Source organism: Hermetia illucens, chromosome 1 (genome assembly GCF_905115235.1).
Source record: "Hermetia illucens chromosome 1, iHerIll2.2.curated.20191125, whole genome shotgun sequence".
NCBI classification, from domain to species: Eukaryota; Metazoa; Arthropoda; class Insecta; order Diptera; family Stratiomyidae; genus Hermetia; species Hermetia illucens.
In genome coordinates this window covers 200,714,924-200,729,934 of record NC_051849.1, presented here as the reverse complement: position 1 = coordinate 200,729,934, position 15,011 = coordinate 200,714,924, and the positions used below count along the sequence as shown (strand labels likewise).

Here is a 15,011-nt window from a genome sequence, read left to right as displayed (position 1 = left end):
ATGCAAACAAATTTATGCACACGCAGTGTTTTGGGGATGCCAAAGCTTGAGAGCCCCATTTAATCAAGTTGAGTGTCAGCGTTAGAGGAAGATACTCGTATGTTTGTATGTCGGCGCTTATTTAGATTAAACTCATTAAGAAAGACTTACTGTAAGTGGAACTTCTAATAAATGATGAGGCTTCTCCGATGATTCATCTTCTCGTGTACTGATCCCATCAAATTCATTTTCTAGTTCATCGTCGGTTTCTACGAAATAGTCTTCGGTACCAAAACTACTACCCATTGGGTAGGCACTAAGTATCCTAGATGATTCCGAACCACTTTTTCGACGTCCACCGCTGTATGAAAAACGTCGGGGTGGCTCTAGTAGACTACTATATCCTCCTCCTCCTGGAATGAACAGAATATACTCCTTAAGAAATTTTTAACTTAATGTATTATATGTGCATCTCTAGTAATAAAATCATTCATGGAAATTACAAATTGTTGAATCCAGAGTTCATATTGGGGGTGTCCAATAGGGACTATGAAGGTGCAATGGGTAATACCATATCCTTAACTTCTTTGGCATGCATGCCGCACATTTCCTCGGAAAAAGTTATCAAACTAGCGTTAGATAACATATTCATTTTCTAAGATAGTGAACATATCTAAATTTATCTTTTGGGCACCATCTAAATATAACAGGTCGACATTTAAATCTATAATCAATGTAATAAGTTGATTTTATTGATTTAAAAACTAGTTTCAGTGACTACCTGAAACCACCTGGCCAGATTAAATTATTGTAATTTAGGCTTAGTTTCCAAGCATTATTTACGCTTCTTTTGGAGGCAAATTTGTTTTAATCCTCAATTAGTTGCTGTTTTACGCTTCAAGGTTAAGATCGAGTTGAATGATGCGTTGTTGATGAGGTATTATTTACCATTCATGTTTGTGGTAATTTCATGAATTTACCATTCATGCATTGAGTAATTTTGGAATTCAGCGGATCATTTTTTTTTCAAGCTGCATAGGAATTAAGCCGTGCATATAATTAAGGAAAGTGAAGGTGGAGGAGGAGACTGCAAACCGCGACTGCCAATTTTTGCATCAAAGATTTTGCAAGTGAATCTAGCTGTGAAATTTTCAAGGAAAATATTAAAAAATTGACAGCAATATTGAATTTTTTAGGCTGACCATTGGTAGGTTGCAGCAAGTCACATTGGCATATATGTACGCATCACCAAAGTTCTAGCATTCGCAACTTCGAAATGAGTATTTATTTCCGTTCGAACCATTGATAATTTTCATTGAGGTGTGATATTTCTGCTTAAGTTGGAGCCTTCATTCGTGTGAGTCGAGCTGTCAAGCCTCAATATAAGATTTTCACTATTCAAAGTATCCACCATATTGTTATGAAATTTGGAAACTAGCATGCCAATGTGGCAACGAGTTTAGAATTGCTAAATTCTTCATACCTAGAAACGCTAAGGACAGAAAATTGAAGATGAAAAAATGTAGCTTGTGACTATTTGTGTACAACTAATAAACAAAGTTTCGAAGATCTCCTCAATATACTATCCGCCCCGATCTAATGTTAAACAAGTCGGAATACCAGAAGCTGATGCCTCGGATATAAAGGTTTTGGGTTCATTTTTTGTGATAAACTTCTAAGCACATTTTCCAATCCGTATATAGCTACAAATCCAACATATTCCTTCATATTTTTCCAAACTACCAAACATGAAATGGCCGATTTGGGAATCAAGTGAAGTTAGTTGCGATTTTGCTGTATCAAACCACCACCAGTTGGGGCTGTTGGTGTCGGATAATGAAGTATAAATACTCCTACATTTAATCAAGGAGTCAGTTCAGTTTTGACACACATCAGTCTGTGAGAGACATTGTAGATAAACTGGGCGTACACTATTCGACAGTTTCCCGGCACTTGCAACAACTAGAAAAGGTGAAAAAGCTCGATAAATGGGTTCCGCATGGCCTTACGAAGCAAAACATGGCGCTTCGAATGGAAATTTGCAGTTCTTTACTCCCTCGCAGAGGAAGCGATCCCTTTTTGCACAGAATAGTGACATGTGATGAAAAGTGGATATTATACAATGGCTAGCTGCTGATGAACCACCGAAGCATATGCCGAAACCGAGCCTCCATCCTAAGAAGGTAATGGTGACTGTTTGGTGGTCTCCAGCTAGAGTTATCCACTATTCTTTTTTGGCACCTGGAGAAACGATAAATGCACAGCAATACTGTTCCCAAATCGAGGAAATGCACCAAAAATTGTATTTTCAACGGCCGATATCAGTCAACAGATATGGTGGGATACTCCTTCACGACAATGCACGACCTCATGTATGCAGAACAATGGTTCAAAAGTTGAACGATTTGCAGTATGAGACTCTGCCTCATCCACCATATTCACCGGACCTTTCGCCAACCGACTACCACTTTTTTAAGCATTTGGATCATTTTTTGGCGACGAACAGTTTAGGAGTGAAGAGGCCATCAAAGTTGCCTTCGATGAGTTTACCAAAACCCAAAAATTGAACTCCATCGAAACTGGCATACATGCTCTTGTATCTCGCTGGGATAAGTGTTTTGAATCGATTATCACCTATTTTGAGTAACTAAATAAAATTTTGTAAGCTTTGCAGTCGTTTCAAATTTTAAGACCAAATTGGTCATTTCATGTGCAATAACCTAATCATCATCAACGGCGCAACAACCGGTATTCGGTCTAGGCCTGCCTTAATAAGCAACTCCAGACACCCCGGCTTTGCGCCGAGGTCCACCAATTCGATATCCCTAAAAGCTGTCTGGCGTCCTGACCTATGACATCGCTCCATCTCAGGCAGGGTCTGCCTCGTCTTCTTTTTCTACCATAGATATTACCCTTATAGACTTTCCTGGTTGGATCATCCTCATTCATACGGATTAAGTGACCCGCCACCGTAACCTATTGAGCCGGATTTTATCCACAACCGGACGGTCATGGTATCGCCCATAGATTTCGTCGTTATGTAGGCTACGGAATCGGCCATCTTCATGTAGGGGGCACAACATTGTTCGGAGGATTCTTCTTACGAACGCGCCCAAGAGTTCGCAATTCTTCTTGTTAAGAACCCAAGTCTCCGAGGAATACATGAGGACTGGCAATATAACCTAATACCATAGATATTGTCCTTATAGATTTCCCAGACTGGATCGTCCTCATCCATACGAATTAGGCGACCCGCCCACCGCAACCTATTGAGCCGGATTTTATCCACAACCTGACAATCATGGTATTGCTCATAGATTTCCTCGTTGTGTTGGCTACAGAATCGTTCGTCATGTAGGGGGCCAAAAATTTTTCGGAGATTCTTCTCTCAAACGAGGAAAACGTTCGCAATTTTTTTTGGTAAGAACCCAAGTCTCCGAGGAATACATGCGGACTGGCAAGATTAAGCGCTTTGACCTTATGGTGAGACGTTTCGTGCGAAACAGTTTTTGTAAGCTGAAATAGCCTCTGTTGGCTGCTAACAACCGTGCGCGGATTTCAACGTCATAGCTGTTATCGGTTGTGATTTTCGAGCCTTGAAAGGAGAAATTATCAACGGGTCTCAAAGTTGTATTCTCCTATTTTTATTCTTCCCTTTTGACCAGCGCGGTTTGATGTTGTTGGTTGGTTTGTTTTTGGTGCTGACAGTGCCACCATATATTTTGTCTTGCCTTCATTGATGTGAAGCAAAAGATCTCGCGCCGCCTGCTCGATTTGAATGAAAACAGTTTGGACGGTCTCGGATAGTTCTTTCCATGATGTCGATATCGCCAGCATAGGTCAGTAGTTGGGTGGACTTAAAGGAGATCGTACCTCAAGTGCAAACCGATTGCTCCTTTGTGCTCTTTAGCTTTCTGTCGTTTACTTTTCGTCATGGTATTGTCGATGCATTTGAAATAGTCTTTGAAAAGACCTCTTTTAGTGAGATAATAGCTGCTCCTTTGTTTCAGGATCACGATTGCTATACAAAAAAGGTTCGATTTTATATCGCTCGATGTAGCCAACTGGCCAATTTGCGTAGGCTATATGTCCCAGCCTCTCTACTGTTGCTACAAAGTCCTGTACTTTATTGCCAACTCTTTTTTGCCTAATTTGTCTTTTACTTTCCTTTTGCCGTCTTCCGTACCGGGTGTAGCATTCAGTAGAGGTGCCGTATTATTGTCATTTATTGCGGTTGTCCCTGCTCCTTCCTCCTCAATTTTAACAACTTGCGACTCCAAAGTTTCGTGAAGCCTTGTCTCTAATTCCACTTTAGTTTGTGTGATAGCTCTAATGCTGATGGCACCGCTTTTTAACTGCTCCTCTTTCAAACCCTCGAATTTGACCATTATGACTTACGCCATCCGACCGATGTCATCAACTGGTACGTATGTCGAGACTTCCGTACTTAGATTCATTCTTAGATTCATTTTGGAGAAATTAAACAATGAGATTCCTTTGGGTCCTGATCGATGAAAGACTTCAGGTTGAAGAGCATAAGGGCAAGATCTTGAGGTTCGGTGTCAGCCATGGTTATTTTCATAAGTTGGATCAGTTATGACAATCTTAAAATTTCAAGCATTATTTTGAACACCATATTCGGATGATTGCTAGAAGTCTACAATAGTGAGGGGTAGTTCTTACAACACCCGTTTATTATTTTTCATATGAATGCCTTCTGAGTTCCTCTTTCATCAGAGGGTTAGTATCATCACTAACCATTTATTTGTTGTAATTTACTAACTCCGTCTCTAGTTACTCTCTATCTACATTGTGGCTCCACTGTAGCAAAGTCGAAACCAATTACGACGACAATGTCAGCACTAAAAGAAAAGAGGTCACTCCTTCTCATTAAGTCGAACGCGGAAGTTCTTTGAGATATCCGCAACAATGCCAAATCAGCATACGGTGAGGTAGACGGACTCGAAACCACGGTAACTAGTCGAACTTGGGTCGAAGAGTGACAAGAACCCATATACACTCTCCAAACTAGAACCCATATGCACTCCCCAAATAAAGGATTTGCACTGCTTTGCGGATATCCAAGAAGTGGAGGAAGCGATGGAAAGGGAATACCCAGGATGGAGGAAGGGCATTTCAACCAGCTGCTTTTAGTGCTCGGTCTACGGACACAAAACGGGGGTTATGTGAAGGGCAGAACAGAAGCATTTAGTGTTGCAAGTGAAGTGAATTCACAAATCGCGCTGTGTTTCCTGGAAAGATGGCAGTCCCCAGAAAAAGGCTCTCGATTCCGGGCGATAAGAGAGTTCAAAGATGAGTAGCAAAAAGGAAAAAACTCAAGCACTATGATCCACATCCCTTCCTGGAAGCAAGCAATGCATAAGAATGCAACTGTTCACGATCTAATGTGGCAGATGGTACAGCCAAGGTAGTTCACCTTCGTGGTATACCACCTGGGTGAGAGATACGGTTAATTTACACAGTGGGCCCGTGACCGCGGAGATGGGTCCTTTGTGCGGAAGTGACTTTTCTAACATTTACCTCGCACCTTGGAGGACGAGATTGTCAACACGGGAGGGAGGTTTCTAGTTCGAGGAAACTTTAACACCTGAACCTTGGAATTTTGTATGGCTCAATCAAATTCTCAGGGCACTCAAATTTTGGAGATGACGGAATTTGTTGTTCTAAATATAAGTAGCACACGGGCACGGACGACGCCTTAGTTGCGAAGATAATATCCCTGACACGAGCTTTTCTAGGGCGTCCACAGTATCAGCGGTGCAAAGATGAAGGGCATTGGAAGATTTCATAGCCAGTAATCACCAGTACATATCCTTAGAAGTGGCAAACTGCTCCTCCAAATGTTCATGTTCAGAAAATACCCACTGAGCCATACATCGGGGAAACCAACGTTGGTCGATTTGCTGAAGCTCTCTTAAGAAGAGCAAACCAACCACAACACCTGGATGCAAAGGGAAAAACTGTGACAAAATCACTAGTGACCTCAGCCATGAGGCGTCCGAAAGAAAGACGCCGTCAAGAGAAGTCAGCTGTGTATTGGTAGACGGCTGAAATTAAAAGTCTTCAAAGGAATTGCCTCAGACTTCGACGAAGTGAACAGCGTGCAAATGGCTAAGATGAGGTAATCTTCAAACCCGCAAAATAGAAGAAAATGAAAAAGGAACGCCACTACGAAATTATGCAAGAGCTTTTCCTTGTCCGCTCTATCCGAGCTGACATGTCAACGAGAAGGAGAGTACCAAAAATGCCATTGTTGATAAGTATTTGGGTTACAGTATTTGCAGACAATAAAAATATTTAGTAAGGTTTTTGGATTGTTTATTTTTAGTTATCTGATACTGGTCGCCACACACAGGGTCGAACACTCTAGTGCACATTGGGAATGGTGATGAGGTGAGTTAGCAGATGACTGAGTATGGAATTTCCCTAGATCATGTGGATTCCCACAGCTCTTCCTATTCAGATCGATGAAATCATGGTCTTGACGAAGCCGGCGTTGAAGTACCTTGGCGTCACGATAGCCATGAAAATGAGCTTTTCGAATAGACTTAAAACACCGCAGCCAAGCCTGTAGTTAGAATGATTGCGATTTGCTCGTTGGTAGCCAAAGTCGCTTGTATTGCGTCATTTGCTGATAAGTGCAATTCAGTCGGTTATCCTTTTCGGTTCCGATGCATACATAGGACAAGCGCTTAGCTCTAGTACAATGGTGAGGAGTATTGTTAACTGCATCCACCTATTGAATTTTGTCGCAGTCAGCAACAATGATGGCAGCAGGCATCATTCCAATCGTTTTCCATGCTGTAGAACGGAGGTCCATATACCTCAGAAAGAAGGAGGGAAGTAAGGAAATCGTCGCTAGTGAAGAGAGAACGCATGGTAACAATCCTGGGAAAGTGAATCGGGGTTAGATGGATCGCGCATCTCATGAAACCTGCACATAACCGGGAAATCATGGTTCCCAGACTGCACTTACTGTAAGAATATGAAGTGCAATGCTTGCCATACCTTCTGCGGGAGGTGGACGCATAATTGAGGACACATGAAACAGAGTAGCACGTTACTCTCAAGGCATTCTTAAGGCAATAGAGAGAGATGGATAGGATAGTCGACAGGGTAGTTGAGGCTCCTTTAACCACGGGGTGTGTGCTCTACCCTGGATAGGCCTGCGTGAGATAATTTATTGGACGGTTCCGGATTATTATCCTAGGCGCAACAGGGAGATGTTTTAGCCAGTTTGTCTAAGACAGGAGTCCGTAGTTCTACAATCAGGTGACTTATCATCTTCATAGATGGTAAACTTATAGTTACTGTGTATGTTCAGCCACGCTTCTCACTATATGGACCCGAAAAATAATTGTCCAACTCTTGCTTGGGATGGTATATGACCTTACAGTCATATTTGTTCGAGTCTACTTTATCTCGTTGGTGAGGGAACATCGGTTGCACTTTCTTCATTGGGAAGCCAAATTCTCAAAAAAGGAGCTATCCTGTTTTCAGGACTACTATCGTAGGAGAGTCACCCGTAGATGACTAAAACTCAAATTCCTTAAATCAGTTTCTCTGCTATTCCTAGGGAAGTTCATAATTAAAATATCCTTTACAAAAATCGTCTCGTCCCATAAAACGAGGGTACTTAAAATTACATTAATTACTGGAAGAATCCTTCACTGCACATTTTCCTCAACCGTTGTATTCAGCCTTGGATATTACGTAGTTGTGCATAATAAAAAATGTAAAACTCGGATTTAAATTTAAAATAATTTGTGTTATTTTCAGTAGAATTTTCCAAATACATTTCCTGTACTGAGACTCTTAGAGTGCACTCTTGCTTCCGTCACATGCATGGGGTTCATTTCAGTCCCATGCACTGTACGTATCGCAGACCCAGCAACTCGTCTTTGATTGTATGTTTTCAAACTTCCATTATTCCTAATTGTACCACTTACCAACGGAAGAAAATCGGAAGTTTCGGTGTAAAACTGGAGGCGCACTAACATTTCCCAGCGAAAACATTCGTTGTCGTCGAAAAAACATATTATCATAGTCGTCAGGATATAGGGAGAGACCTGTTGCTTCCAGCGCCTCCTGTATCTCGCGCTCCTCCTCCTCTTGCATGCATGCTGCTGCGACAGCAGCCATTTTAGGATCCTGCAATTAAGCGAACATTTCAATGAAATTGGCACAGATGATTTCATCAGGATGTGGATGCCACAGAACAGATACTATCGGAATAATCAGGACCAAAATGAACAGAGTAGGCAAATAAAGAGCAATTGTGGTGGAGGCAATTACCTTCAGAACTTTCAAAGTGTCATTCGAATGACTCCGACTTTTGTAGACAATCAAAAAGACCATAAGACCAAAAAATCCTCCGAGTGTTGCTGCTATCCGTACGCCTGTCATGACGTCATATGTGGCATAAAATTCCATCCTAATCCTTTCTCGTTCGGCCGCCAGACGATTTGCAGCTGTTGTACTATTGAATTGTTGCTGGCCACTTGTTGAATTTGTTGAGTTATTGCTAATGCTAATATTTTCATTATCACTTCTGCTACTGGAACTGTTCCTGAAAAGATTTCAAGATGAGATGCTGCTTATGTTTTATGGATAATAGATTCAAGATGTTTCCAAACGAGGCATTTAGGAGTGATTCTGTAGTTTTATGGTTGTCCTGAATTATTATGTATTTCGAATGAAGGGCATTTTTTGTTCATTGTTTAGCCGCGATGGTAAGGAGATTTTCGATGTACTATATGTTCGTAAATGCATATTTGTATGTAGGGGATAGACTCTACGAAAGATATGTATTTGGGAGGCCAGAATCGGACCTAATATAGTGTGAATATGTACTTTATGAACAATATTTTCGGCACCCACGGATGTAGAACGATGGAGTTTGCTGGCTTGTTGCTTTTTCTCAGCTGGAAAATTTTATGAATTTGGAAACGAAGAAGGATAACAAGAAAATAAACTAAATAGGGAGTAAAATTATGAAAGCCGCTGTTAATCGAATTGAGGAAATCCAGCAACCACCAGCCATCATGACGGTACAACAACCTGCGCAAGGGCTTCCCAAAACGATAGAGCTGAGCTATCGGACACTGTGCTTTTACAACAGGTAGTAGATAAGTTGAGTGAGATGTCTGTACAGCGATGTGTTCGATCCAGCGATAGAGATTGCATCTACAAGAAAGCCCAAAGGGTGGATGCCTCTGATTTTATCTCTATCGTTTTGGTGATAAAACCCGCAAGGGTGAATCTCCGTGCTGTTGGAACAGCCCGCAGAAACAGGAAAACTAGAAAAGTTGGCTGGCATTCAAATATAAGGGGTCGACCTTTCCCAAAAAACTCACCTAATAGTAGTGGACAATAGGACGGGTTTCAATTTCCAAGTAAGTACAGGAGCCGACGTATCATTACTTCAGCGGTAAAGACCAAAAACATACCCCAAAAGCCGAATTAATACTCTACGCTAACAATTCCGCACCCATCAGCACGTATGGGAAAGCCAGCCTAGTGAAGAAAGAATAACGAGGAGTATTCCACTATATCACAACGGCAGGTCCACCAGTGGAACAACTCCAGGTAGCCAAGGCAGAGTTTGAATCAATAATCGCCTAAGGAATCTGTCGTCCGTCTAAGAGGCAATGACCTAGTCCGCTCCATCTTGCGCGACTACCGCCGCCTGAATAACGTTACCATAATCGACATGTATCCGATCGTCTACCTGCGGGACTGTTCATATAAATTACAGAGTTGCAAAATCTTTACAACGCTAGATCTCACCAGAGCGTATCACCAAATACCGGTAGCACCAAAAGGCGTACCAAAAACAGCCGTTATCACCCCTTTCGAGTTATTTGAATTTCGAGTAATGACGTTTGTCCTAAAAAACGCGGCGCGGAATGTTCAACGTTATATACACATTGCCCTCAGAGGACTTGAATTCAGCTTCACGTACATCGATGGTATCCTGAGAGCGCCAGTGACGCCAGAAAAACATCACCAACATTAACGCATCGTTTTAGCGACTTTGTTTCCACATTAATGTCTCCAAATGCGTTTTTGGAGCCTCCATAGTGAATTATCTAAGATATCAGATAGGCGAGCACGGATCAAGATCGTCACCGGGAAAAGTGACAGCAATTCGTGATTATGAAAAGCCAGCATCGTTGGAGCGGCTGAGATTCCTGGGGATGGTTACGAAAAGTCAGCTTCGTTGGTGTTGCTGAGAAGATTCCTGGAGATTAAATATTGTCTTCTATTTGTAGTTAAGTCTAAAATTGATAGACCAGTAGCTTACTCCAAACTATAATTTTATTTTATTATGTATATGCTGTTGGCAGCAGCTTTGTACTGATGAAGGGAGTAAGTTGCTCCCGAAATATATATATACATAATAAAATTAAATTGTAGTTTGGAGTAAGCTACTGGTCTATCAATTTTATTCCTGGAGATGGTAAAATTTACCATAAGCGCCTTTTGCCTAGAGCAGCTGTTCTGTTCTGTTCTGTTGGCCGGAGCCAAAAGGAGGGACAAGACCCCAATTTTTTGGTCTCCAGAATTGGAACAAGCCTTTTCGAAGATGAAATATCAACTTACCGACACCACGTTGGTGAGACATCCGCGCAAAGACGCGATCCTCGCGATACATAGTGATGCTTCAGATAAGCCAATGGTGCTGTGCTGGAGTAATACTATGACAACACATAGGAACCACTAGGTTTCTTTTCGAGGAAGTTTAGTGTTACGCAGATCAGGTACAGGACTTACGATCAAGAGTTGCAAACGATTTTCAGCAGCTTAAAATATTTTCGAGACTTAGTAGAAGACAGGAAGCTAATAATAAAGACGGACCATAAGCCGCTCACCTATGCTTTCGGCAGAAATCGAAGAAAGCTTCACCTAGACAATGACGACAATTGGACCTCATATGTCAATTCACTAGGGAAATTTGTTATGTTGTAGGTGAAGATAATGTCGTGGTAGACGCCGTGTCTCGTCTTGTTAGCAGCATGCCAGTCTCCATCACCATTGAAGAAATCGCCGCTGCCCGGCGAGTAGAGGAATTACCAAAGATTCTGGAATCTGAAGCTGAATCAATTTCAGTTAGACAGCGGAATTTCTGTGTACTGAGATACGCAGACCAGCAAAATTTGTCCGTATATCCCTGTTGGTTTAAGAAAGCACATTTTTCATGTGACTCACAGCATCGCACATCCACATCTAAAAGGAAGCACATCCGGAAAAAGTACGTACAGTCATTTATATCGAGGGACATAAACCAGTGGGCTCACTGCTGCTTGCCATGCCAAAAAAATTAAATTGGAAAGCCTACAAAATTGTAACCCGCACATATCAGTATGCCGGATACTAGATTCGCAAGGTTACACCCATGTCCTAACGATGAACGGCAGGTATACCCGTTAGCTGCAGACACGATTTTGTCCACTTCAGTCGCGCTGTTTGGATCTCCAGCGATAATCACCAGTGATCAAGGATCGCAATTTGAAGTGCCGCTTTTTGAAGCTCTTATGCGATTAATTAGTTGTTAAAGGAATAGAATGACGGCGTACCATCCTCCTTCGGTTGGGATCCTTCAGCGATGGTATCGATCGCTTCCAGCTGTACCCTCACGTCCCCGTAATACTCTCAAAGAGGATCACGGAACATCTGTCGCAGAGTTGGTATACAGTACTCCGCTTCGATTACCCGGAGAATTGTTCGTAATAGAGGACCTGTCATCGAATCTGCAAATATTTCTTTGGTAATTCAGGGAGCAGATGAGACGTTTAGGTTCAACAGCAACAGTGCACCATCACCGCGAAATCTTCGTCCACAACAAATGGTTGATTTTTCGAAGCATCCTTCAAACTGGTACTCGGACAGCAGCGTCGATTGCCACATAGAACAACAATCTTTGTATAGCCAGACTCCAAGTCAAAGAGAAGATATGTTAAGTAGTTTCGCCAAAAGAAGTCGAAGTCCAAGGGACTTGAGGAATGCAGTCAATTTGGCAAATGGAAGCTTTATACGGAAGTCGCTCACAAGGACGGAGGTTCTGGTATGATGATAATGGACCCGAAGAGTACGTGGTCTCCAGGGGCTTCATGAGTGAACCTTCTTGAGCCCACTGCTGTGGAGCCTCATGTACAACGATTATTTCATTTTCCAATTACGGAGGTGGACAGGGAAGTCTGTTACGATGACGACATAGCAATGGTTATGGTCGGAAACGATTTTAAAGATGCTGAGTTGTATTCATGTGAAGCAAGCTAGGAAGCGGTGGGTTGGTCATGGCGGAGGAAAAGGCGGAAGTGCTTCTCATTAGCAAGTGGGGATCATATCATCACTTCAAAGTCTATCATCAAATACATGGGATTAGGACTGATTCCTGCTATTAGGGTGTAACTGGAGAGAAAGCATAGGGAGATCAATTATAATCCCAACCAGTGGATATCGCAGATTTAAATTGGAATCTTGGTTCACTGCCCAAATAGCGGAAGTATTCTTCTAGTATCAAGAGCTACTCTAAGTGAAATTTAATCACTACTATATTTTAGTAGGCAAGATACGGAACCAGAGAGTTACCTGTCGATCCTGGGCGGAATACCACTGAAGAAAATGATGGAATGCAGCCACGAGCTCGACCAAAAATGCGGAAAGAAGGGTTACTTTGCTATGGCAAAGCTCTGAATGAGTGTTTTCGAAAAAAAGAAGAAAACAGAATGGTCGCACCCACAGCACAAACAGTAGTAAATGTAAACGGTCAATTTCATGCATAAACGAGATTACTGCAGCCAAAGCTTGTGTTTATAAAGCATAAACAAGCACGAACTGGGTTTTGACAGAGTTTGCGAACAGAACAAGAACATGTGCAGCGTTTGAACAACAAATGAAAGTGGTAAAGGAGTGATAGGGGAAGTTTGGTAAAAAAACTGGTCTAAGATGCAAGATGAGATTAGCGTTTGCCAAGTGATCTTCTTCAAAATACAATGCCTCAGACCAATAAAATCGAGGAAAAAAATGAGCAAGAGATAAAATCCTGTGGTGAAATATAATATTTACAGAAATTCAATTACTAGACAGAAAACTGGCAGGGAAGAGGCTTCACAAATCGTATTAACTGAAGTTTTTTTTGGAGTAGGATAAGTGAATGTGTTTACACCCAGAGTGTTAGACTCCCGAAATAGTAAGCTGTCGGACTACCAACTAAACACCTCCCTGTCATCATAGAACAAGCTTGGAACCGTTTGACAAATTATTTGGAGCTAGCACCCCTGCTCTCTCGGTTTGGTAGCCTTCAAGTCAAGTCAGGAAATCCCTTTCACCAATGGGAGGGGAGTAGAGGAAGGAAGTTGTTAGTTCAGGGTACCTCTTGCCATCCGGTCCCTCCGCCGATCGAGTTTAATCTTCTTTGCAATAAGAAGAGCTGGAACATACTGCGCAACGCAACTCCAGCTGCCAGCGCTCTTAAGCTTCTCTCTGACAATGTTTCTGGAGAGAGATTCCCTGTGCCCGCATAAAGCTGCTGACGAAAGCCGTCCCACACTTGCGAAAGGTGTGTTCAGCGTCGTCCGCCACGTCATTACAAACCACACAATCAGGAGATCGGCCATTCCCAACCTGGTGCAGGTAAGACTGAAAACCTCCATGCCTCCAACATATTAACTGAAGTAAATCATGAGGAGCTGTTGAACGCCGTAAGTATCGGCGAGTATCTTTGCCTTTAGGTATAAAAGAGGGAGTGTTCTCTACTTTCAAGGTTGAACAAACCTTAAATGAATCATCGAAAGGAAAGAGGGTTTGTTGGGCAAGTAATTTGAAATATAGTTAGAGCTGCGGTTGAAGAACATTAATGGAATGCAATGATAATCCTTGACGTTAAATATGAGACCAACTCGCCGGGATGAAACCGAATAATAAGCTAGGTGTCCTAAGTTAAGTTGCCTATATAATGATAATATCTTCTTCTAGATGAACGGCTATGCTGCGACTCAGATGAAGAACTAAAAGCACATCGAACACTCTGTGGTGTCCCACAAGGCTCTTTCATTGGCTTTTTGTTGTGGATAATTGTGCATGCTGGAGTCCTGGTGCTGCACTTTCCTACGGAAGTGAATACCATTGGATCCGTTTTTGACATAATAACACAAAGCAATTATAGGACGCCACCTCAATCTTTGAAATAAAGAGAATGCTGACCTCCCACTTGCAGAACATAAAACATCAAGTTTAGGTGGGCTGGTGGGAGGTTAGCTATGAATTGACATAATGGCTGAGTGGACAAGGAGACAATACAAGTAATATTTTAAGTATATTAAAATGACACTTGGTGGTCACTTCCCGATATTTTCGTGGATACCTTGCTATTATGCAATGTATTGTGTGATTCAATGTGACAATCCCTAAATCCCCCTTTTTAAGCTAAAGATGGTAGGCGAAGAGAGGAAAGAGCTAAAGATGGTAGGCAAAAAGAGGAAAGAATTAAAAATGGTAGGCAAAGAGAGGAAAGAGCTTTTCGTCAATATAAATTATGAGGAAGCGAATACGAGACATCCTGGATCACACAAATCACAGCGAAAATTGCCCTGTCAATACGCTTATAAATAGATATAATAAAATATATCCCCGTTTTGAGGCGTTTTTATTCCTTCAGAGGCTGACCGCTACGATTGTTTAATGGGGATGTAGGGAGGAATCCTTCCACTATTCGTTGCAGATCCTCCCTTCTTGAATCAGGTGAAAATTAAAAGATAGTTCCACTTTAAGTTTGCATTACTTTTTCGTAGTTGACCGGTTTAGTTCTTCACCAGAAATAGAGCGTTGGGGCTTTTCTTTCCCTATCACATATTCCTTCCAACCGTCCGCCATCTCCAGGGATGAAGTTCAAAATTTAAACTTTTCGGCAATGATGTAAAGAAAACAGTTTGAGACTTCATAGCTTCAATAAGACCGGAATATTGTAAGTACCATCGTAGAACTTATCTTGAAAAGGTAGAAAGGTA

At 41.9% G+C, this 15,011-nt stretch overlaps 1 protein-coding gene across 1 annotated transcript in view; it reads right to left on the bottom strand.

Moving 5' to 3' along the window:
- The window catches only part of LOC119661596, a 241,768-nt gene that overhangs the window by 7,326 nt on the left and 219,431 nt on the right, over positions 1 to 15,011 (bottom strand). Inside the window, exons 3-5 of the mRNA XM_038070998.1 lie at positions 8,296 to 8,569; positions 7,950 to 8,151; positions 151 to 392 (exon numbers count right to left, since the gene is read on the bottom strand). Of these exons, the coding sequence (XP_037926926.1) occupies positions 151 to 392; positions 7,950 to 8,151; positions 8,296 to 8,569 (718 nt within the window). The remainder of the gene's footprint in view (positions 1 to 150; positions 393 to 7,949; positions 8,152 to 8,295; positions 8,570 to 15,011) is intronic.